This window comes from Podarcis tiliguerta (assembly GCF_965153285.1).
Source record: "Podarcis tiliguerta genome assembly, chromosome: 7".
Lineage (NCBI taxonomy): Eukaryota > Metazoa > Chordata > Lepidosauria > Squamata > Lacertidae > Podarcis > Podarcis tiliguerta.
This window is the reverse complement of record NC_139540.1, coordinates 86,093,266-86,117,975: the sequence shown is the minus strand read 5'-3', so window position 1 is coordinate 86,117,975 and position 24,710 is coordinate 86,093,266. Positions and strand designations below refer to the sequence as shown.

Sequence of the window (24,710 nt, the reverse complement as noted above, 5' to 3'; positions counted from 1 at the left end):
GATGAGAATCAACTATAGGGAATAGTGAGACCTAAGAATATGTGTTCAGTTGTGCTATGGATGTTACTACTTGTTTTAGAATAAAGTGTTTGTGATTTACTTCTGTCTTGATTCTTAGACATACATGTAAATATTTCTTCCAGCATTATAACATCTACTCTGGTGACCTGCTGTGGAAGTTCAGCTTCACATATGAGGAAGATGTCCATATTGTTACAAAAGTCAGGTGCCTGCCCCTCTCTCTGTGTTCCTTTGGAAAATAGAAGACATGGCGGAGACTGCTGTGCTTTAAGAAATATCCCCCCACCACCACCTATTTACACCTCAATTCTGCATGGAGGAAGTCCAGATCTTACAGCATGACCCACAACAGTGCAGGCAACCTTTCGCCTCCCTCTCCAAGATGGATCTTCACAATCCTTCCTCCTTCTCTCTCCCGGCAACCCCTTGCTTGAAAACTTCATTTTCCTGTCCCCTCAAACATGCACCCCATCAACATCTCACCCCCGCAGGCTAAAGGATTCCTCTCCTCAATGGCCCACCAACACTTTTTGTCATGTTAGGTTTGTTCTTCACTAAGCCAGCCAGGTTGCATAAGCCAACCAAGAAGTTCCTTTGCAACTTGTATTCTCCTTTCATATTACAAATGACCAAAACCCAAGCATTTGTTAATTTACCTTACATCTATGACACCATTCAGAGTGCCAGGCATGGGCGTCAACAACAAAGATACAGGCTGCTCTAGACAGATGTCTATGGAAGGATTACACTATAAGCTGCAATTTAAAAGTTGGTGTTAGCCCCTTTCTTCCAGTAAACCAACATGGTGGGTTTTATATTAGTCCAGAGTCTGCAAATTTTCTCATCTATGTGCTTATCCACACTTACCTTTTGCTCTGTTCTTTCCAGGCACAGGCCCGCATTTAAAAGCTCCATGTTCAAATGTGGTTTTTTCTTGCCTCTAAGCTTTCCCCACAAAAACCCACACTTTAGTGCTTAACCAGAGCAAACATCAATTCGGGTTTTCTGCAGACTGCTGTTTGCTCTGATTGAGCTTTAAAGAGCAGATTTTCACATGGACTGTGCCTGGAGAGAGCAGAGGAAAGGTAAGTGTGGATAAGCTCTATATTTTTCCAAGTCCTATAGTATTCTGGAGAATCCCAGGTTTATGCACCGGCCTAAGCTGCAGGAGGGTGGGGGGAACCCCACCCACAGTTTAAGGGCCTTGCTAGACAGGACACTAAGCTTGACGGTATGTCGTTTAAAAAACATCAATTAAGGGCAGGTGTGGGAGCCATTTTCATTGGGACTATGGCTTGGGGAGAGGGGCTAACTGAACAGTGTAGACAGAAACTGTACCATCTCACATACCACTCTCCACAACTGCTGATAAGTCCAGAGAGAGAAACTTCTATTAAGGCAAAGGGGAGTTTTCCTCATGGAGCTAACAACCGCTACAGGGGAGAGAGATTTTCATTGTGATACAGTTCTGATGAAAATCACACTGATGAAAATCACACTGTGCACCTGTTACTGTTTTTTTGAAAGATCCAGCAGCAAGTGATTTAGTGCAATGTCTCTTTTGGCTCCAAGTGTGTACTCAGACCTTGCATTCTCTAGTATCTATCAGTAGATTCTCTTTCATCCCTACCTTTAAAAAACAGAATTCATGAAGAATGGGTACATTCTGGAATCCTGCCTAACTCAAAAGCTTGGTGTAGGGCTCTACACTAAATATAGAAGCACAGGGCTGCAAAGGAGTGTCTCGTTCTCATCCAAACCTGCAGCCTATTCCAAGGTCCCCCAAGTGCCAAACCTATGCAGGGTGACCCAGGCAATCCAGTCCAGCTCGAAACAAATTTTCTCACACCACACCAGACACAAAACATATAACTCAGGGAATAATTAATTTTTAAAAATTTGAATGACTCAAGGAAATATTGCCAGCAATGCAAGAAAACAAAGCAAGCACTGCACAGAAACATGACTTAGCTGCTTTAACCTGGGGACAGTCCTTCGCAGTCTTAACCCCTACCCACTGTAACACTATTCCGGTGATCCTCATGCCTACAATGAATATTTATAGAAGGGGAGTACGATGGTAGTGATGTTCCACCCCTCAGATACTCAACTTCACAATACAGTCTGTGCTGCATGCATGTATGTTTGTAAATGTGGCTGGGTATCCTACAAAAAGTGTGATGATCATCTTAGTGAGTAGAGTTCATATCTTACCTAAAGGAGGTTTCAGTGGGATCAAAGCACTGCCCATTCAGCATCCTGCCTCTGTCTGCAACAGACTCTGATAACCCAGAGGAAGCACGCTCAACAAAAAGCCTGCCCCATCTATGAATGATCTTTGTATCATTCAGAGAGGTCCGGTGTTTATTACTGCATCAATATAACCAAACCATCATCTTTGCAGAGCAAATATTAGATTAGTAAATTCTTGGAGGGAAAAACTCATATCAACCAATAGACTTGTTCCTGAAAATGCGGCAATGGAAGTTTACTGTAGAATTACTTGAGTATTTTCAGTGGAATAGAGGTGTCTTTGATGGCCACAATCACTCCACCATGATCCAGATACAAGATGTGATGCTCCTCTTCAAAGACCTAGAAGGCAGGGGGGAAACCCAATAAATGACCATGCTTCGGGCTGGGGTGGGGAATGTATTACTAAAGTATCCCATGCTATATATTTAATTATTAATGAAATGTGTTGACCAGTCCTGAAAACACTGAAATGGTTACACATTTCCTTGAGCTGACTGTATATTGTGCTAGACTTGTTTAAATACAAAAGAAATATTTGAATATATGGGGTGGAATTCTGTGTCTATGGTGCTTATTCCATCAGAGCAAACATTCTATTCGGAACAATCTCCCCTATCCTCCCCCAGCTCACAGCTCTGTGAGGCTCTCCCAATCTTTCAGAGCAGATTGAGGTAGGGTGAATTACATGAGGCAAATGCAGGGGTCTGCAACCCGCGGCTCCGGGGCGGATACTAGCGAGGGGAGGAGGTGTATTGTGCGCCCCGACATTCCCCACTGTGGCGGGCACTGTACTGGCTGTGACGTCGCATGGGGGCGGTGCGTGCGTTAGTCACACACCGTCCCGACGTCACCTTCCCGCCCACCCGCCTGCTATATTGAAAGGGGGCATGTACGCTGGTCACTGTTTTGAAGGGGAGTGAAGAACACACACACACAAAAAGGTAACTTGTTAATTTAACATTTATTTCTATGAGGGGGAGTAATTCTGAGGGGTCAAACAAAGAAATAATAAAAAAGTGACAAAAAAGTTATTTTTATAATGACGAGTTTTGCGGCTCCCAGTTTTTTTTCCTTCGGAAACGGGTCCAAGTGACTCTTTTTGTCTTAAAGGTTGCAGACCCCTGGGCAAATGTTTGCACTGGTCACTTTATATTCCAACTTTACCAGAAGCAATCCGCCAAGGAAGAGTGGATGGGAGAGCAGTGTTAGTCTGACTAGGGGAGCTCTACAGCAATAATATGAGAAGAGACGCCTGAGCCAGTAAGGAAATGCAGAGAGCAATCTACACACAAACACAACATAACAGATTCATTTTCCTTACTTGTCTCCAGGTTTTGCCACAGTCAGATGTTATATACATTTCTTCTTTATATTCGACAAGCTGGGCACCCAGATTGCCTGGGAACAAAGGCAAAACAGGCAAGGCTTACTCGTGGTTATTTGTTCCGAAGCGCAAGAACCCACCTACCCCATAAGCAAGGGGCTTTCATCTTATGATGAGAATTAGCCTCACAAAAGCTGTGAAAGGCTGTCTATGTCTTCCAGGTTCCCAACAGCAACCCCAACACCCAATAATGAGTCAGGCAGCTCTGAAGAATTACATTTAAAGACTTTACAATTACCAGACCATTTAACTGCATGACTGAAATGGAATGACTAGGGGTCCAAGTTCTGTCTCAAAGCAGAATATCTTATTTCTTCTGCCAGGGGCTTGCTCAACTTTGGCTGCAGAGAGCTGGCCTTATTCTCTCTCATGTTAAAGTAATCCCTTCCTGGCACAGCCTCAATGCTAAGTTGCATTAACTATTCCCTCTCCTCGTATGAGAGCCTCTTAAAAATTTGCCTATGTCATTTTAATAGCAATAGCAATAATAATATTTATACCCCGCCCATCTGGCTGGGTTGCCCCAGACACTGGGCGGCTTCAACACATAAAAAATCATTTTAATCATTTATGTTGATTAAGCATGCCTGGTTCCACATATATGCATATTCCTCACTGTTACACCCCATACACTGGCTGACGTAGAGAAGTACTTTATGAGAACATAAGAACATAAAAATAGCCTGCTGGATTACCCTCTCTCCCCCAGTGGTTTCCACCCACTGTTAACTGTGGAGATAGCTAGTAGCCATTGATAGCCCCCTCCTCCATGAATTTGTCTGTCATGGGCCAAGAGTCTGCTTCACCTGCTGAGCAGCAGCCTGAAGGAACGGAAACACAGAGAGGGGCTGTGTCTCTACTGTGGAGGCTGGGGACATTCATCATTCCTGACCAGACCTTGCTGCTTCTTACTTCTCGTGACCTTGGACCCTCGGCTTTCTTGACTCCCAGACCATCTGACTTCGTGAACTGAGATCATAGAATCATAGAATCATAGAATCATAGAATCATAGAGTTGGAAGAGACCACAAGGGTCATCGAGTCCAACCCCCTGCCAAGCAGGAAACACCATCAGAGCACTCCTGACATATGGTTGTCAAGCCTCTGCTTAAAGACCTCCAAAGAAGGAGACTCCACCACACTCCTTGGCAGCAAATTCCACTGTCGAACAGCTCTTACTGTCAGGAAGTTCTTCCTAATGTTTAGGTGGAATCTTCTTTCTTGTAGTTTGGATCCATTGCTCCGTGTCCGCTTCTCTGGAGCAGCAGAAAACAACCTTTCTCCCTCCTCTATGTGACATCCTTTTATATATTTGAACATGGCTATCATATCACCCCTTAACCTCCTCTTCTCCAGGCTAAACATGCCCAGCTCCCTTAGCCGATCCTCATAAGGCATTGTTTCCAGGCCTTTGACCATTTTGGTTGCCCTCCTCTGTACACGTTCTAGTTTGTCAGTGTCCTTCTTGAACTGTGGTGCCCAGAACTGGACACAGTACTCCAGGTGAGGTCTGACCAGAGCAGAATACAGTGGCACTATAACTTCCCTTGATCTAGATGCTATACTCCTATTGATGCAGCCCAGAATTGCATTGGCTTTTTTAGCTGCCGCGTCACACTGTTGGCTCATGTTAAGTTTGTGGTCAACCAAGACTCCTAGATCCTTTTCACATGTACTGCTCTCAAGCCAGGTATCACCCATCTTGTATTTGTGCCTCTCATTTTTTTTGCCCAAGTGCAATACTTTACATTTCTCCCTGTTAAAATTCATCTTGTTTGTTTTGGCCCAGTTCTCTAATCTGTCAAGGTCGTTTTGAAGTGTGATCCTGTCTTCTGGGGTGTTAGCCACCCCTCCCAGTTTGGTGTCATCTGCAAATTTGATCAGGATGCCCTTGAGTCCATCATCCAAGTCGTTGATAAAGATGTTGAATAAGACCGGGCCCAAGACAGAACCCTGTGGCACCCCACTAGTCACTCTTCTCCAGGATGAAGAGGAACCATTGATGAGCACCCTTTGGGTCCGGTCAGTCAGCCAGTTACAAATCCACTGAGTGGTAGCATAGTCAAGACCGCATTTTACCAGCTTCTCTACAAGAATATCATGGGGCACCTTGTCAAATGCCTTGCTGAAATCAAGGTAGACTACATCCACTCCTGACCTTAGGACCGGACTGGACCTTGTATACTGTACAGACTCTGCCTTCAGGCAAGACCCCACTGAGACTTGGCTGGTTGGCTGGCTTCTCCCTCCACTAAGCTCTGCCGTGGCTGGAAGCACAGGACCACGACAGTCTAATTCTCTTTTAAAGCCATCTAAGGTGGTGGCTGTCGCTGCCTCTGGGAGAGCAAGATCCAAAGTTTGACTATGCCCTACGCAAGGAAGGGCATTCTTTTACCTGTCCTAAATCTTCCAGCATTCAGCTTTACTGGATGTCTGTGAGTTCTAGTGTTAGGCAATGCATAATTGTATAAACTTGTACCATGTCACCTCTTACTTGCCTTTTCTCTGCACTAACAAGACCCAAGCACTGCAACAACCTCTCTTCATAGGGCAGTTGCTCCGCCCCTTCATCACTTTGTTGCTGTTTTGTTGTTGTTGTTTTACTGATACTTTTAAAATATTTCTTGTAAATCGTTTAGAGGTTTCATTTCAATCAACATTTTGTTAAATAAAATAATTGCATAATGCAAATAGGGCCACAGTGTTCAGGCTCAGCATGGGAGACGAAGGGCTGCCAGAATTAGTTATCAGATATGCTAAGCCCCTCCCAAACACAGCACCCAAAATCCTGGAATGCACTCTACAAATTCACCCCATTTTTAATGGAACATAGCAGGATGTAATTCTGATTAAACTGAGTAAACTTGCCTAGGACTGGGCTGTATGGCAACTTCGTATAAAACCACACTCACCACTATTAATTGCTATATTTAATCTAGTTTAATGAGCTTTTTTGTTATTTCTTCTGGGACTGAAGGAATGGGTTTTCCAGGAATAGAAATTTCCTTCGTCATCCTTTTTCTATTTGCATCTAATGCAAGTGATGTGCATTTCTTAGAGAGGTGCCCTTTAAAAAAAAAATACTTAACTTTCATTTCATTATTTCCCTTAATTTTAGTTTTCAGATGGCAAGAGAGTTTTACTTTGGTCCTTCTGGAGGTTACCATTCCCCCCCCATCTCCCCCCCCCCGAGATGCTGTGTTATTTAAAATAGCAGACAACCTTTTTTCACTGGAATGCCCCAAGACAACGTAAAATTCAGAGCATTTCTTAAGGGTGAGGGAAATAGCAGCTATTAGGATGGGTCCCTGAGGTTAGCTCACTGCCACCATTGCCACTCCTGAAGGTCAGCCCCCAACTCTGAATGGTACCAATTAAGAACAAATAGATACAAATGTGAGTAACAAGAACCATTTTCATTCACATTCTTTTGATACTCTGTGTATTCTTTTTGAACAAATTAAAATTGAACTGAATGAATCCCATTCGATTTAACTGTTAATTCATTCTGAAAAGAATGCCCAGCCTTATTAAGATCAAGGACAAAATTTGTTTTTCTCCAGTCTTCTAGGAGGAAACTGGTTTCCCAGGAGTTCTGCTATGACAGCAAAGAAACTGGGAAAGCTCACCCGGCCTGGACACTTACTAGGTCCTGCTCATCTGAATTAATTTGGGATTAACAATGTACCCATGAGCATGCTTTTGGTTGGCCTCATCACTGTTTGGATCAACATGGCTAAATATCATGTCGCAACTTTCCTTCTTTGTGAAGTCAGAAGTTGAGCAGTCTCAGTAATTCAGGCTTGCCCAGAGTCTCTTCTTCTAAGCTGAACAATGGTCCCACTGTATTGCGTTGGCTTCCGCCTGTTTCTAACAACCCATCCTCTGCCTTTACTTTCCGATTCTGTTCTGGCAAGCTTGTGCTACATCAGTGTCTACTTCCTTGAAATTTATTCTATAGACAGTAAGTCTATACAAACAAACAGGAAGTTTTCATATAATTCTGAAGATCCCTATGCGGCCAGTTTAGTTTTCTGCCATTCTTTCCCCTCACTAGTGTGTGTCGCTGGTATCACACTTCAAAAAGGAAGCACTTCATTCCACAGGGGTTTACTTTCTTTCAGTGCTCGTAAAAATCCACTTTCTGAAAGACAATTCAATATATTATTTGCTGTTTCATCTTCTGTCTTGATGCCCATGTTGACTGTCTCCTCCAAAGCGACTTCCTATTGGTCAGACCCAGAACTTTAATTGCACAGCCTCTGGCTGTCTCTTCTGACTACCAGAGAACAGAAGGCTTTTTGCAGTGTATATATAGGCCGCTGCCTCTCTCTCTCGACGCCTTCAAAAGTAACTTTCCAAATATGAGAGACACCCCATTTCACTTCAGTAGTAAGAACTACATTTTAAAATCTAGTTTGCTCCTCAAACTGGTATAAAACAATACATATGACTAACAGGAAGCCACTAGTTGTCTCTTGCTGGGCTGCACAATTTACTACAAGCATCAACCCAAAAGTTGATGTTTTCTGATCAGTCGCTGATCTTGCATCTTCATCCTACACTTTGACAGTGGTCCTACACTTATTGTGTTCTGGCCTTGATCACACACATGCCTCTAAGTTTTGTAAGACCAGGAACATAAAAAAACACTGAAAGCCAGTCCAAGAAGCAAAGTAAAGAACGATCCAGGGTACAAATGCATGGAATATTCTCCAGTTGCAGGACCTTCCCTTCTATGTGCCATGAGGTCAGGTGAGGGAGGGCTTGAGCCAAAGGTCTGTTCCCAATCTCCCTGCACACGGAAGTAAGGCCTCAACTGGTTCTATGAATTATTTTGTGCAAAATCTGAGGAGAGAATGAGGTGCTAGAATTCTGCACTATACTGCTCCAGACGACTTTGAATGCTCCCACAGAACAAACTCAGGCATATTAACGAGAGGGCTATGCCTTCTGATATGCTAGCTTTTGATACTCCTACTTAAAAGAAAAGTAACTAATTTGGGTCCAGGGAGCTTTCAAAAAGATTATTACTCTCACCTGCTGTATAAAGTGATTATACTCATTCTGCATTAAAATGCTATATGTGATGCTCTGTGGAACACCCTCCTATCAGATGTCAAGGAAATAAACTACCACCTGACTTTTAGAAGACATCTGAAGGCAGTGCTCAGAGAGGCTGGGGGAACCCAGTCAGATGGGTGGTATATAATAAAAAATAAAATTACCATTATCATCATCATCAGGGAAAGAGCTCATCCACACTTCTGTTTGATCCGTTCCTAGAAAGCAAGGGTCCCAGTGGTTCCACGGGAATACCTGCTCTTTAGCAAAAGATCTGAACAAATGGCAATCCAGGGAAAACCTGAAGTGCTGTTTGCTCCAACTGAACACTAAAGAGTGGTTTTCCCTAGGGGAAAGCAGCAGGAGAAGAGGAAGTGTAGATAAGTCCAGGGTTCCCTGGGACCTCAAAAGGGCTTTGCCTTTTGTGTCTTGTTTTTTAATTGTAGGCTAACTTGTTTCTTTTTTTCCTTTTAATTCATACAGTGCAGCTTCAGTCACTTTCAAAGTACAGTGGTGCCCCGCAAGACGAATGCCTCGCAAGACGGAAAACCCGCAATACGAAAGGGTTTTCCGTCTGCAGAGGCACTTCGCAAGACGAATTTCCCTATGGGCTTGCTTCACAAGACGAAAATTGACGAAAAAATCGAATTTTTTTTTTTGCTCCAAAACCCCTTATTCTGAATCGCTAAGCTGCTAAAAGCATTTTAGCAGCAAAACCGCTAATCCCCCCCCTTAAAAAGCCCTTTTTAGCCCTTTTTTAGCCAATAGCACTAATAGCGCTACTCCGTCAATGGGCTTGCTTCGCAAGACGAAAAAACCGCAAGACGAAAAGACTCCCGGAACGGATTCTTTTCGTCTTGCGAGGCACCACTGTAATTAATAATGAACAGATGTGCATTCAATATTCATTCATTTAAATTTTTTGACTGAGAGGAAGGGAGGATTGGAAAAATTATGTGAAAAACACTTCCATCGTGAGAATATAATTTTTAATCCTGTTGGTGGTGTTCCCTGTTTTTCTCCAGGTGGTTGCTACAGTCTCTTTCCTGGGTTAGTCACATGTGTGATCCAAGCTAAGCAGGACCAGGTTCACATCACTACACTACAGAACATAGCCAATAATATTTGGCAATGTGCTATCACTGAAGGGAAATGAAGTCAACTGAGAGAAAGGACAAGAAAAAGCTAGTGCACTGAATAGGCAAATATTTTTTTCCCAGTGGCTCTGATAATTCTGATGTTGTATCAATGGCGCTTTTGGTTCACCCCCTGCAAGCAACACTACCGCAGTAGGGCCTTGGGAAAGTGCCTGCAATCAGTTACTCCAGGTGCGGAGCACTAAGGGAAAGAGCCAGGTTGTTTGTTCAGGCGGTGCTGATAGATAAATTTACCATGGCAAAAAGCATTTGCATGCACTTGGTAATTGTGTTCCACAATATCTCGGTCTGTCTTCAAACTTCAGCTAATTCATACATGAACTACAGTAGTGAAGAGGTAAAGGAGGAACGGACAGATTCAGTCCTTCACCCCCAGCTTCTGCCTCCCACCCCTGCTTTCACCCCCCTGTCCCATCTCCCCTTCTGCTCATGGGATTGTTTCTCTTGCTCCCACCGGATGTTCTGCACTCAAGGCAAGAGTGCAAGGGCTGCGAGTCTGTGAACTGCACAGCGTCATGTGGCTTCCCACTGGGCTCTCTCTCTCCTGCTGGGTGCAGTGCGCTCGATGCTCAGCTTGCCTGGAGAAAGAGGGGAACACAATACTCCACACAGCACCCAATGACTCCTACCAAGTGCTTATTATTGCCACTGCTTCTTCTTTCCCTTGTCAGGAATAAAAAGAATTAGATACACTGCATTTCCCTCTCCACCTAGGGTGTGGCATCTGTGGTGATGGCATCAACAGGTACAGCAAGGTAAAAGCAAGACAGAGGAGAGAGCCCCATCCGTGGTCATTTCTGTGCTGCTTAATCCTCCAAGCACAATGAAAATAATATGCACACATGAAGAAAGTTAACTGCTTTATATGGATAGATAATATGCAATGGAGAATTGGTTAAATGTCATATAATATTATGTAACTTTTTGATCCATGAACACCAAACACAAAGTGCACTCTCTTTTTTTACCTGCCCCCATTATGAGTCCTGGTGCTGTATCCTTGGTATGAACCATTCCTGACACATATGGATTGTCTGGCCAGCGGAGATGGAGGTGAAGGTGGCAATCAGGCTATAAAGATAACAAAGAAAAGTCTTTGTTTTTAGCAGAATGGCAGGAATGCCTCTAATTTTTGAAACAGCCACACACTATGGGTAAATGGTATGTAATGACAGCTCTCTCGGGAGAGACAAGGGTAATTATTTCATGAAGACACACTATTAGTACAGCTACTATTTCTGCTTCGACTATTGCTCCTGTGCTGATGTAATGTGCATTAATGCCAACAGCACAGTGAAGCAGACCCTGTACTGAGATATTACCCTATTGTATCTCTAAGAGCATTAGCACTGTTAATTTTGGTGGTCTTTGAAAAAGTCACCCATCCTTTGCTTAATCAGACTGAAATTGTAGCAGGAAAAAACATCAAGACACAATCAACTAACTAACCAGCAAAAATGTGTTGTCACATGGATGTTTTGCATAGTCACCATCGCTTTGAGAAATATATTTTAAAGAGAATTCTCCTAGTTCAGGGTAATTCCATTTATACTTCTTTCTGCACTGGAATAAGACATATCTCCCATATATATCTGACAACCCTGTGGTTTTCTACTGTATCTAATTTCTTCCTCCAGGCTTGGAAGTGATTGTGATTATTACAAGTAAATAAAGAAGATTCATTGCAAGATCAAAAGTAATATCCCTGTTACTCACACCCTTCTGCTTCCAAAAAAATAAAAATAAAATGCAAGGGTTATCCAACCACATTTTTCCAAAGATGATAATGTGTGGTCATCAGTTGTAAACTATGCTTATTCTTATTCACAATTTATTTATCACTGATATTTCTATCCTGCTCTTTACCCTAAGAGTGCATCAATAGAAATAAAAACCAATAATAATCAAAATCTGTAATAGAAACATTACATTTCCAAAAGAAAGATCCACAGTTGATGATTAGAGGATCTGACAAAAAAAATACTTTCTGCATTTTTTTCCAACAAAGAATCACCCTCTTGGTCATTCACTAGAGTCACTTCAAGCTTAGATCTGGGACTTCACAAATGTAGTAAGGGAGGGGTCATCTACACTTCTGATTGTCCTGTGTCTAGAAAGTTTGGGTCACAGCAGCTTTCCCCTTGCCCTGCTCCTTTCCCAAGGGAAACCCACACTTCAGTTCTAAATCGGAGCAAACATCAATCCGGAGAAAACTTGTAGTTTGTTCCAGCTGAGAGCTAAAGATTGGTTTTCCCTGGGGGAAGCAATTGGACAAGAGGAAGTGTGGATGAGCCCAGATATTGTGATTTTCACAACTCTTTTTTTAAAAAAGGCTCCCCCTTCCATTTTCCCTCTCTCCACCCCCCCTTTTCTTTTTTCTTTTCTTCTCCCCCTAATGCCTCAACAAATGAAATGGATTTGTAAAAATGTTACATGGAAAAACAACAACGAGGCATTACACTTACCGTATTTTTCGCCCTATAGGACGCACCGTCCCATAAGGCGCACCTAGTTTTTTTGGGGGGAAATAAAGGAAAAAAATTATTTCCCCCCCAGGCGCGGGGTTGGGGAAGCCCGAGCTTCCCCCGACCCCAGCCCCCAAACAGGCAGCTCTCTGCAAGCCGTGGGAGCCCAGTGCTGGCTCCCGCTGCTAGCGGAGAGGTCCGCGAAGCCTGGACGCGCTGAGCTCAGCGCGCGCAGGCTTCGGCATGCAGGCACCTCTCCGCCAGCAGCGGGAGCGCTCCCGCTGCTAGCGGAGAGGTCCGCGAAGCCTGGGCGCGCTGAGCTCAGCGCGCGCAGGCTTCGGCATGCAGGCACCTCTCCGCCAGCAGCGGGAGCGCTCCTGCTGCTAGCGGAGAGGTCCGCGAAGCCTGGGCGCGCTGAGCTCAGCGCGCGCAGGCTTCGGCATGCAGGCACCTCTCCGCCAGCAGCGGGAGCGCTCCCGCTGCTAGCGGAGAGGTCCGCGAAGCCTGCATTCGCCCCATAGGACGCACCCAGATTTCCCCTTCATTTTTGGAGGGGGAAAAGTGCGTCCTATAGGGCGAAAAATACGGTACTTCTGTAAAACAAGAAAATCCTTAATAAAATATCAAGATAAAAAAACAAAAACAAAAAAGGCTCCCATTAAGATTTATCAGAGAATCTCTCCTAACAGACACATATCTGTATGCAATTTCTCCCAACACAGTGCATACATTATTTTCACTAATATATGCATTTATATGCACACTTTACCCCCAGTAAATGCATTTTTGTACATACCACTTGGCTGTAGAATGGCATTGCAAAATATCAATTGCAAAAGTGTGAATTTCATAGGATGGCTGCATTTCAATGGATTGTTCCAGAATGTGCTAATTAGGTGGGGGGGGGGGAGGTCAGGGGGTTATGGCCCCAAGTGCACAATTTTGAGGGGGTGCAACCCTCAGGCCCAGTTTTAAACTCATTGTGAGTACTCTGGCATGATTCCAAAATACTAGCTCTAAATGCCAGTGACTCTGGAGATGAGTCAAAGCACCTTTCAGCGTCTTAACTTGGAAGCCCCGGGTGGGTGTTGTGCCTCACCTGGGGTTCCAGAAAGAGAGTATGATGTTGGGTTCTTTCCCCCTGCCCTCAGAAAGACCACAGGTGCCTAAAGTGTGTGCAGAGCCAGTTCCTTAGCTGCATCCTTGGCCAGGAGCTAAACTAACTCACAGATTTGTCCTGTACTGTTGCCCCCAGGCAAGGGGCATCAGCCAGCCAGCCTTCCCCCTGCACAGCCCCCCCCCCAGTCGGTGGGGGTCGCTCTGGCATCATCGGAGTTGGACATTCCTGGTCTAGGACACTATCGGGGGGACAGCAACAATAAGCAATGGTGAAGTAAAATGGTACAATGCTGACATGATGGAAGTCTCAGCCCCCAATATCTGCCAGTCTCTGGACCATATGCTTGAAGCAAGTAGGTGTAGCTTGAGCCAGACATGGGATTCTCTTCAACTTACCCTTGGCTGGCGCAGGAGCTCTAAAGGCAAAGTTTCCTGGGCACCATCAATGTGGTAGGATGGCAGGAAGCAAAGAGAAGCCCACTGCTACTAATGCTGCCCATTATTCCAGTTTCTCAATCCTCACTAAAAATGGCTGCCTGTAGAGGGACAGTCTTTCTTGTCTTTCTCTATCGTGCTTAGTTCAGATGAATTTATGAAATTCAGTTTCACACCAGGTCTCAGGAGGACCCAAGCACTTCTAATCATTATTTTAGAAGGCTGCACCAAAAGGAAACAAATCACCATCCTGAAGGTTAAGCTTCCACGAGGGAAGGCAAACCCATTTGCTCCAGGAGCCAGATTCTGCCCTGCTCTGCCCATGCTCTGCTGCCAGCCCTGCCATGGCTTTGCCCATGTCACCACTACTGCTGCCACAGCCCTCTTGCCGCCACCACTAATGTTGTCCCCTCCCCATTGCATTGTGGTGGCAGCATGAGTGCAGCTGCAGGCAAGAGGGCAGTTGTGGTGTTGGGGCGGGTGGCAGCATGAGCACAACGGCAGGAGCAGGGAGGGGGCCTGGAATTGGGGGGGGGGTGAGTGTCAGAGGTCGCTGGTGGGTGTGGCAGGGTGTTCTGCCTACTGTAGCAAAACGTCCCAGGTCACACCTGCCAAAGTCAACACTCTGAGAAGTTGCTTTAGGGTACTTCACCCCCTTTTGGCTCCCTAACCCACAAAACAGCTTCCACTTCCTTCCCCTCAAGCCGCTCACAGCCTCTCCTGGACCTGGGCTCTCTTGAGGCTGAGTTTCAAACAACTTCCTCTTTTGCCACTCTTTCTTCGCTCCTATGCTGCCCCTACCCTCCCTTTCCACAAGTTCCTACTTCTTCATATGCATTGCCTGTGTGTTCTAAGGTCCTTAAGCATTTTAGCATGACTCACACTCCCTGCCTGTTCAGCAGTTAGACCCCACCCCTCCCTGCCACCTCTACTGTCAATGGCAATACAGCCTGCCTTGCCCTAAGGACAGGATAAATTTCCCTCCTGCTCTTATCCTTGGCCCCATCTCTCCTCAGCAACCTGCCTCTTTTCTTCCCAATGCTTTTGCCTTTTCTTCCTTCCTTCCTTCCCTTCTGATTCTTGCTTTTACTCCACTGCTCTCTCCCCTTGTCCTCCAGCAGTCCCATCTCGGTTCCCTAACAAGTTTCTCTTTCTCCTGGTTAACCACCTCATCAGGTTTTCCTATTCTATGTCCTCCACACAGCTACCCCTGTTCTTGGGTGCTTCTACACTAGACATTAACTTTGGAATTGCCACGCTTCAGTCACTCACTTTTTATGGGACATCCACACAACAGTGTCGTCCAATCATTGCCACCCAGTATCTTTCCTGTGGTTCTTCTGCCTTTTCTCAGACCATAGGAAGTCCACCTTTTTTTGAAGAATGGAAGAACAGTGCAATTCTCATTGACGTACATGCCCTTAACACTACACTGTCTTTTTTTAAGGGTGAGGTTTGAAATAGGCAGTGAGGTTTGGGGCAGATGAACACATGACAGTTCAGCACATCTTCATTATAATATATGCAGTGGCTGGAATTTTATTGTCCCTTTATTTGCCTACCTTAATCAATATTTTAATCAGAGCTAAAATGATTCTCTAGCTATACTTGTTTCTTAAAGTGAAAGAGTCTTATAGCACTATAATCCTATCATTCTAATTGTTTTTAAAAATTATAGAGCTGTAACATTAAGTTATAATGATATTGCACTATAGTGTTGCAACATCTTATTTATATTTATATTTATAACTCTTATTTATATACAGTGGTACCTCTGGTTATGGGCGGGATCCATTCCAGGGGCCTGGCCGTATCCCAGAAAGTCCGTAACTGGACAACCCAAAGTTTACATATCCAGAGGGATACATAAGCAGAGGTACAACTGTACTAATTCCTGTGCTTATATTTATGTGGCTAAATTGCACCAAGAGTGGCAGATTTAGGATAACCCCAAGGTACACACAAGTACAAAAAATCTGAAAGGAAAAACAGAAGGGGAGACTGCCCTAACAGCCCCATAAGATCAGGCATGATAGCAGATGTAGCTCAGGTTCTCCAACCCTGCTCTAAGGTCTGTGTGAACCTGTTTTTCAAACAACCCGGTGTTTTGCATCAACTCAGACTGATAGAAACATTCTACAGCTGACTCCACAGATAAAATACTTATGAGTATTCCATGACATCTCTTCAGCACAAAACACACACAATCCCTTAATGCATAACAGTTTAGGAAAACACAATAATCAATCCTCATATAGGGGGGAAAGTGTGGGAAACAAAGCAAAAAAGGTCCTCCTCATGCCTTCTGTGATATAAGTGAGGAGAGGACCTGTGGGATCAAGCACACTAGCTCTGCCCTTCACCCCCGTCCTCATCACCCTCCATGAACTGGAGAGCCAGTGTGGCATTGTGGTTAGAATGTCAGACTATGACCTGGGAGAGACCAGGGTTTGAATCCTCACTTGTCCATGAAGCTCAATGGGTGACTTTTGGCCAGTCAGCCTAACCTGCCTCCCAGAGTTATTATTGTGGGGATTAAACAAGGAGGGGTAGAGCCATGTATGTTACCTTGAGCTCCTTTGAGAAAAAAAGTGGGATATACATGTGAATGAATGAATGAATGGTCTGAAATGGGGAGACTCCTGTGCTCACAGATGCTCCCCATGTTACATTACTCATGTAGGCTCTCCAAGTAATGGGGGAAACCTGATTTCAAATTGCAAAAATACAGGAGGTTCCCTGCTTCAGACAGCCGCTCTTCAACTAATGGAGGGGCACCAGGCGGGGTCACAGACAGTGTGCTTGTCCTCATGAACAATATTCACATGTGGAATTTCCAGATCACCATGATGCCCTAATAGGGCTAAGATACAAAAGGGGAAATGTGTAGCAGCTTCTGAGCTGTTATCCTTTATAATTACCACCACCACCACATGAGTATTGTTATTCCCATGTTCCAGGCAGAGGGGCAAGGCTGAGAAATAATGATGGAAAATTAATTACATATATTTACATGCATTATGAAGCCTTTACTCTGAATTGTAAGGAAGATGAAAGGATGGAAGAAAGTTGGATGGACTACTGTCAAGAGGTTGGATAGCTATCTGTCATTGATGCTTTAGCTGATATTCCTGTATTGCGGTGGGGTCGACTAGATGACCCTTAAGTCCCTTCCAACTCTGCAATTCTATGAACCTATGATTCTAAAATCGTTACAATACATTTCCTATACAAGAGAGGCTGGTGTTGAAGCCCACGTCACGACAGCCCCCACTTCCTCCTCTTTAGTGATCAAGTTCCGCCTTTTGTCCCAAATGCCAAATCATAACCTTTGGAGTTTTGATTTGTTTAAAATGAAAATTAGTGAAGTAGAAACAATTCAATCCCATATGGCCCAAATGTAAGCGGTGAATACTAGTAATTAGTCTGGCCTAATGGCAAATACTAATGGTGAGCTGCCCAGAGTGGCTGGGAAACCCAGCCAGATGGGAGGGGTATAGATAATAAATTTATTATTATTATTATTATTATTATTATTACTGATGCAGAACACATGAATCTTGATTTCTTTTATTTGAGACTGCTACTTTTCAGAAATCTTAGTTAATATAATAATTTAACACAGATCTCAATGGACCTGAAAATTTGTATGTGACTGGCCATTTAAACAAAATTAATGGGATTGTTGAGCTTAAACTTTTGCTCCTTTATTTTACAGCATGGATCGTTTTTTATTTTATTTATTTACATCAATTCTATGAAACAGCAATAGAAGAAGAAAAACTGCAAAAACCCCACTCAAGGGACGCTGAGATTATAGAAGAAAGACACATCCAAATTTCATATTCAAATTTCCTGGTCATACTATGCAAGAACAAATACTGTTTTGCTTGAAAGATATTGATTATTATTTTCTCACTCATTCTAATAGATTTGTATATTTGACCGATCAAAACTTGTTCCAAATCCAGGTAAATTCCAGAGCAGGAGAATCAATCTGAACATCCAGCAGAACCACAAGGCGCAGCTCCTTCCGTACTGGGTCCCTTTCAGGCGGCATCCCTGGGGGCTGAGGAATGCATCTGTGCCTAGAAAAGTTGCACGTCCAGGAGAAGCGTTCAAGGCTGGCCTTCTCACTGAATTGTCTCATGGAGGAACATAAAACTGTGAAATTCTTCATCTGGAGCTTGAAAAGGTACTAGGAAAATTGGATTGTTATGCTGAATGTTTAGATTAATTCCTGAAAATCTGAACAAACATTTTAGGGTGGGGGGGAAACCCAACACCTGTAATATATTATACCTATTTTTGCCATGACAAATGAGGGGTGGAGATGCTTACCGGTTTGCAGTCAACTGGTTTACCATTCATATCAACAGCTGGAGGTGTGAGATAGTCCCAGTTACGGCCTTTGTTGAATGTTATAAGAGTGGTAACTTTTCCATCTATTTTTTGATTAGCCAAAAACACTCCTTTGACTCCCCTAATCTACATTACAAACACAAAATGTAGGAAGGTTAATAAGCAGTATTCACAGCCTTCTCTAACATATATTTAATGGCAGTTTTTGCTAATGAATAACAAAAAAGTAAGTATGCCAGTTGCTTATCTACATAACCATTTATTTTTATATCACTGAAAGTTCTTTAGATTAAATAATGTGAAATCCATGATCATGCCCTCCAATCCAAGGACCAATCTGGGCATGCGGTAACTATACCAGATGCAGAATAAGTATTTCACATGCGTAAGACTGAATATTCCACTAAGCCTAGGGACAAAGGATAGGTCTAGAGATCTGTCTTCTGTCTATGGCTAAGCAGTGATCAGGATATATTGGGCACTAAATTTTTAGCTGTTTAAATAATGTGCAAATACCTTCAATACTTTGGGAGGCAATTATTTTCTCTTATTCTGAGAGAGTCAAATATGCAGCTCAGAAATATGTAGTTCTAGTAATCAATAGTAAACTAGTTGTATACCAAATTCTGACCTCCTGGAGGCCCCTTATCTATTTGGGGGCATTTGTCATGTCCCTTATTTTGAAAGGGGAGATAGTAAAAATGCCCAAATTTTTTAGTAATTAAGATTCTTTGGGTTACAGACATATAAGATTTCAGGTGTCTAGAAAAGATCGTGCGGAAAGACACTAACAGGTCTGGCACTCCGTGTGTGAGCCCAATGCAAATAGAGCCTACACACTGAACAATCCTCCCTCTGCAGGTTGGAGGAGCTCCACGAACCCCCAAAGGCGCTCTCTCTCTCTCTCTCTCTCTCTCTCTCTCTCTCTCTCACACACACACACACACACACACGGCCAGAGACAACAAGTTCAACCAGCACCCTCACAAAAGGAGTAAGGTGTATTTATACTAACATGACTATTCCACTATAGCAAAAAGAGGAACAATCGTTCTGATTCAAAAGTAGTCAAAGGAGCAGAAAGGATCAAGAATCAAGAAGAGTCAGCAAATCGAGGGCCTAATAAATGAAGAGCATTTTACCTCCAGAATATCTATTAGCACATTCTCCTCAGGCTGCTTGGTGCTCCTGACATTCTCTAGCACAATGGAATAGGAGACGCCCTGTGGGTCAGACTGGTAAAGGTTGTAAGTATCTGTCTGATACCATTCCTGGATAGCCACAAACACGTGGCTCTCGTCAGTGCTGATAATTTGTAAATCCTGAAAGGGAAAAGATCAATACAAAATAAAATGCATACCAGACAGGACAGCATTTACAACCAACTCACGCTTGCCAGATGCCAGGAAAAAAAACTATTATAATTCTCACCCCACAGACCAATCTCACATGTATTATTTGGAACAGAAAAACTGAAGGGTAAAGAATATGTAGCTGTATCTGCTAGCACATTATCTGCTATACAAAATAGATAAGACTCTGTTGTTTCCATATGATTACAAGATACAACATCTCTGAGGAAGATACATGGACTGAGGAGAACGGAAATGACAGCCTCTGCAAAGGGGGAGCTGGGATTGCTTGTGTGATTATACAGCAAGTTACCCATGTTGGATACGGAATGGGGGTATGACTTGTCAGAAAGACCATATGCATCAATCAATGCTGCAGAAGTGCTTGTGAAGCTGCAGGAAATCAGAAGTAGGTTGGGCCCCCGGCAATCCAAGTTGATAAATGAGAAGTTTGATCTTGTACCAGTTAACATAGGCAGTGAATACTCTGAAAGGCTGGTTCCCTAAACTGTAGTAACCCCCTCTCATCAGGAAACAAGCACCAAGAAATTATGCTCCAAACAACAACTGCCTGTCCTCTATGTTCCTATTTTGGTTGCCACACACATCAGGTGCCCAGTCTGAGGTCTAAACTTGTGTATGGGACTGAGACGGAATTTGTAGCCATGGTTGATGATATCTAATTCTGAGGACTGAGAAAGGCAGACTTAGCTAAGCCCATGGTCACTGTTGATAGGTTCCTGAGTTCAGTGCATCCTCTCTGGAACCTATAAGGTATCAACATCACTCACTCTCGCTTGACACAACATTGTCTAACACATCCACATACAAATAATAATGGATGCTCAATGCATAGTCAATGTTGTCAAATGTCCCTGCAGGGTGAATGTTTGATAAACAGGCTATCTGGCGGCAACCTGAGGAGGCCCTCTTTGCAGACGATATCCACTTCACCTCAGGAAGTGTGGGCCCATGGAGAAGGGCTTCCAAAGAAGATCCCAAAGCACGGACAGCATGTTGATACTGAAGTAGGTGATCCTCCAGAGATCTAGACCTCAAGCTCTGAGGTGACTATTACACACAGGGAGAATGTGGGGATACACTTCCCACAATTTCATATAAGGGTATTTCAGGGTTGGGCTGTGGGTGAAGTGGAACAACTACCAGTTTGGGGCAAGTAAACTACAAGCAACCCCCCTGTTTGCGTGGTGGTTGTGTTCTGACACACCGAGTGCTTTGATGGGGTGTGTAAGTAAATAACTTTTGTACTAGCCGTTGGCCATGACAAATCTGAATAAAAAATAAATATATGTAAAGGGATGCTGCATCACAAATAATCGTGTTTATTTAGATCTCTGTTTCCCTTACAGTTCAATGCTATTTTGTCCAGGGTCGTCTTTCTGATCTTTTTGGCCGCCAAAGCGAAAAGGGCTACTTTGTGAGTCATTGAAATGTTTACATTGCTAAGAAGTCATAGGATCTTCTCTGCCGGGGAGAGACATCTTTCCTGTACAGGTGGTAGGGTGAGAAATTGCCTCCGGGGTCCAGTGTATAGTGGGCAGTATAGTAAATAGTGTGAGATGTCCTCCACTGTGGTTGTCCACATATACAGAGTGTCTTCACTCTGTTGTATCGTCCATCCAGGCAGCTCAGTAAAAGAGAATCTTAATGAGGCTGGCCAGAGATTTGACACGTAACTGGCTCTAAAATGGACATTTTTTAGAAGGGTGTGTGTACAAGCCCGCCCTGCCCCATTCTGCCCCCTTCCAGAGATGAAAACAAAGCACATGTCAATGATCGCACATGTGCCGAACGCATGCAGCCAGGGAGCTAGCTACTTGTATTTAAACATTTGCACAGAATAATTAGTGGGGAAATCTAGCAAAGCACAGAACAAGTCTACTTTGGGCTAAGAAAAGGGACAGGAATTTTGTGGATAATTACCTTAGGCAATGCATACTTTGGCAATTTCATCTGTACAAATTCATTCCGAAGGTGAGACACATAATAGTTTGTTTGATTTACTGATGATGTCTGTGAAAGAGAAAAGGTTGGTGCCGTTTTATAATGGGTATCATCAGTTTCTAACTATTAAAGAAACAAAGCTCATTACTAATGATTAAAACTAGAAATTTCAATGTCACTATATAGCATCTCAACATAATGCTGGTATAGTGTAGAGGAACAAATCAAGAAGCTCTCAGTTCAAATCTTGCTTCCACCATGAATTCACTTGGTGGCCTCAAAAGAGACTCTCACTCTCTGAAGACAAATCCTCCTTTCCATATGAAATTTGTCCTGCTGAGAGGCAGTGGCTTTTCAAAAGTGGGGACTTGAAATGTGAATTGCTCCACTTGAAGGAGGCCTCAAATATCAGGGAGCAGCTGGATGAAGAGGCGTGGTGGGAGGCACCAGCTGGGGAATCCACTAGGGAGGCCCACTAGAGCTCTGAGAAGGAAGGCTTAGAGCCCAGAGGGTGGACAAGTCAGAGGATGAAGCGGAGCAGAAGGGTTGGAGGCTGCAGAAGCAACAGGCTTGAGTGAGAGCAAAGAAAGCAATGCAGACTCAGGACACGGAGCAGAGGAGGAGGGGCCAGAGGCTGCAGTCGCATCCACAGAGCTTGTCTTTCCTACTATAGTAAGCTCCCCCCCCCCATCTCCAAGGTCAAGAAGAACTTTGTGTTTGCATAACAACGAGCACAGGTGGCCCCTCCCCGACATAGGTGAAGGCTGCTTGGGAGACATCAGCTGGTGGGGAGACGTAGTGAGAAGTAAAAGGCAAAGACCTTCAGTTCTGGCAACTGTTTCATGGGGGCCAATCTTGTTTGTGGGCATTGCTGCCTGGTATGCTGTTTCCTTGAATAAAGAGCTAACACTTCTGCTTGTCTCTGCATCTTGAGCGCTGACCTGCATCTGAATCAACCCTGACACCAGGTCAACTTGGTTCAAACCCCATCCTAGCTTGGCCTGACTCAAATGGCTACTCTCGTGTGTGTCCCGTCCCCCCATGTCTTCCACCCTTTGTTACCTTGTCCCTAACCTGAAAAAGCCTTATTTAGGAGGGCAGTGCAGCAGGCAATGCAGGGACCTCTCATCAACTGCAAGTGACCCCTTGACTGAAGGCCTTATAAAAGGGGCAAAAGAAGCTGCATGTATTAGCACTTTTGCCTGTCATAGATCTTCAAAGAAACATAATGGGTCATGTGGCCATTTAAAAGATGTTCCTTATAATAAATTTCCGTTTTGGTTCTGATGGTCCTTATGTCACGTAGGCCACGAACCGAAAATTTCTGGCCAGTAAGCCCCACACTGTGGGAACAAATATGCTAAGGGTTGCATTAAAACTTTTGTAACTTACCTTCCATGAGTGGCATTACCTGAAGGAATATGTAGTCATCCTGCACTGTCAATGAGTTTTTGTCAATGCTATCAATGAAGAGGGCTCTCGGTGTTTTATCTGAACAGTTCTGAATTTGACAGGCCATGTAGCGAAAGCCTAGAGCGGGCAGGAAACATTTAGGCACCATGCAAATAAATAACAGATGCGCTATTTTAAACTGCTAACATTCTTTTCCTGAAGCAGTTTGACCTATTGTGAAAATGCACATGCCACAAAAGGTTTGCCCAACAAATCTATCACCCAGAAGCTAGCGATATATAAATGTGGGTGGGGGTCCTCCTTCAGAAGTCAGGGATTCTGGGGGATGGATGGGAGCCCATTAGAACTGCTTTGCTGCCTGACTTCTTTGACAGCTGCTTTTCTCCTTTTAAAGCAGTTTGCCAGTTGTGAGGCACACTACCCATGACACTGAATCACATAACTTTAAGCTGGGTGGATCTTTTTTACAAATGCAAGTAGAAGCTGTGGTGTGTCCTCAGGACTAAAGGGGTCAGTAGACTTAAACCCTTTCCCTGCTGTGCAGACTAGAGAAACCACACACACCCATGGCTGCCATTTGCATAGGGTGGGAATATCCCACCAATGAAGACTTCCCTCACAATGCAAATAGCAGCCTGGTGGCCAGGGGATTTATGCTGATCACAGCAGCTCCAGAAAGGTTAAAATTACCTCCCCAGTTGTAGTATTGAGCCTGGATTAGCATTATGTGTAGTATGGCCTACATCTTCTGGAGGTGGTTGGTACTGAGTAGTAGCAGTGGTAGGCCCCTCTTCCTTTCTTGGAGCAATGGGTGAGGGGACAGTCAGCTCCAGAAGCATATTCTGCTTGAACTCGTGGTTCTAAGCACTGGTAGAAGGAAGCAACTCTTTCTCAGGTCTCCAAATAGCCCAAGAAGGACCCTATCCACATATTATTTCAGCACATGAACTTGACCTTAGCTCAGCTTTCACTCAAAATTAGGATTACATGTTCATTATTAAAAGCAAGACCAGATCGCCATCTTTATAGCCCTTTCAATGAAGCAGGGTATGGTGGCTTGACTTTAACTCAAAAAGAACTTCAAATTCATCCTATAGTTTTACATTACAGTAATGTAGAAACATTCCTAACAAAGAGGTCTTGCACACCTCTTGGGTGGCTGGCAACGTTAGTATACTTAATGGAGCTCATCTTTGCTGGGCTGGACTGCTTGGTTGAAACCTCCATCAGCCTAATTTTCATTTGCGTATCCTCATCTGTAGTTGTGTACAAAGAAGGCCTGCACTGTAAACTCTGTGCCTCACACTATATATATTTGCCATGTGAGCTAGTATATCTGCAGCCAAGGATTTGACTTATCTCATCTGAAAAGCCGCAACCATCAACACAGGTTCACAATGACAATGACAGGTCATCCAGCCATTGCAGTAGCAAGGCAAGAGAGATAAAATAGTCCTGCTGAATACATATAAGTAAAACAAATTTATGATATATGAAAAGTGTGTTTCTAAATAAAACAAAGCAGGAAATGGGGATCACCTCCCCAATGCCTACCTCCTCTGGGATCTTGGACTTCCATGTGAACCAAATTAGGGTCTTCATCAACTCCATCAACTGCCCTGGGAGAATAATGAAACCAAAACTTATCTCAGGACAGCTATAGACCTTGGGTACTTACTTACTTACTTATTTATATTTATGCCCTGCCCTCCCTCCC

At 43.8% G+C, this 24,710-nt stretch overlaps 1 protein-coding gene across 1 annotated transcript in view; it reads right to left on the bottom strand.

The window, feature by feature from the left end:
* SORCS2 (sortilin related VPS10 domain containing receptor 2) overlaps positions 1 to 24,710 on the bottom strand; it is a 122,763-nt gene that overhangs the window by 31,423 nt on the left and 66,630 nt on the right. The window contains exons 6-13 of the mRNA XM_083448573.1: positions 24,548 to 24,612; positions 22,992 to 23,110; positions 21,560 to 21,649; positions 19,406 to 19,585; positions 18,243 to 18,389; positions 10,851 to 10,953; positions 3,599 to 3,675; positions 2,525 to 2,616 (exon numbers count right to left, since the gene is read on the bottom strand). Coding sequence (XP_083304699.1) covers positions 2,525 to 2,616; positions 3,599 to 3,675; positions 10,851 to 10,953; positions 18,243 to 18,389; positions 19,406 to 19,585; positions 21,560 to 21,649; positions 22,992 to 23,110; positions 24,548 to 24,612 — 873 coding nt within the window. The remainder of the gene's footprint in view (positions 1 to 2,524; positions 2,617 to 3,598; positions 3,676 to 10,850; positions 10,954 to 18,242; positions 18,390 to 19,405; positions 19,586 to 21,559; positions 21,650 to 22,991; positions 23,111 to 24,547; positions 24,613 to 24,710) is intronic.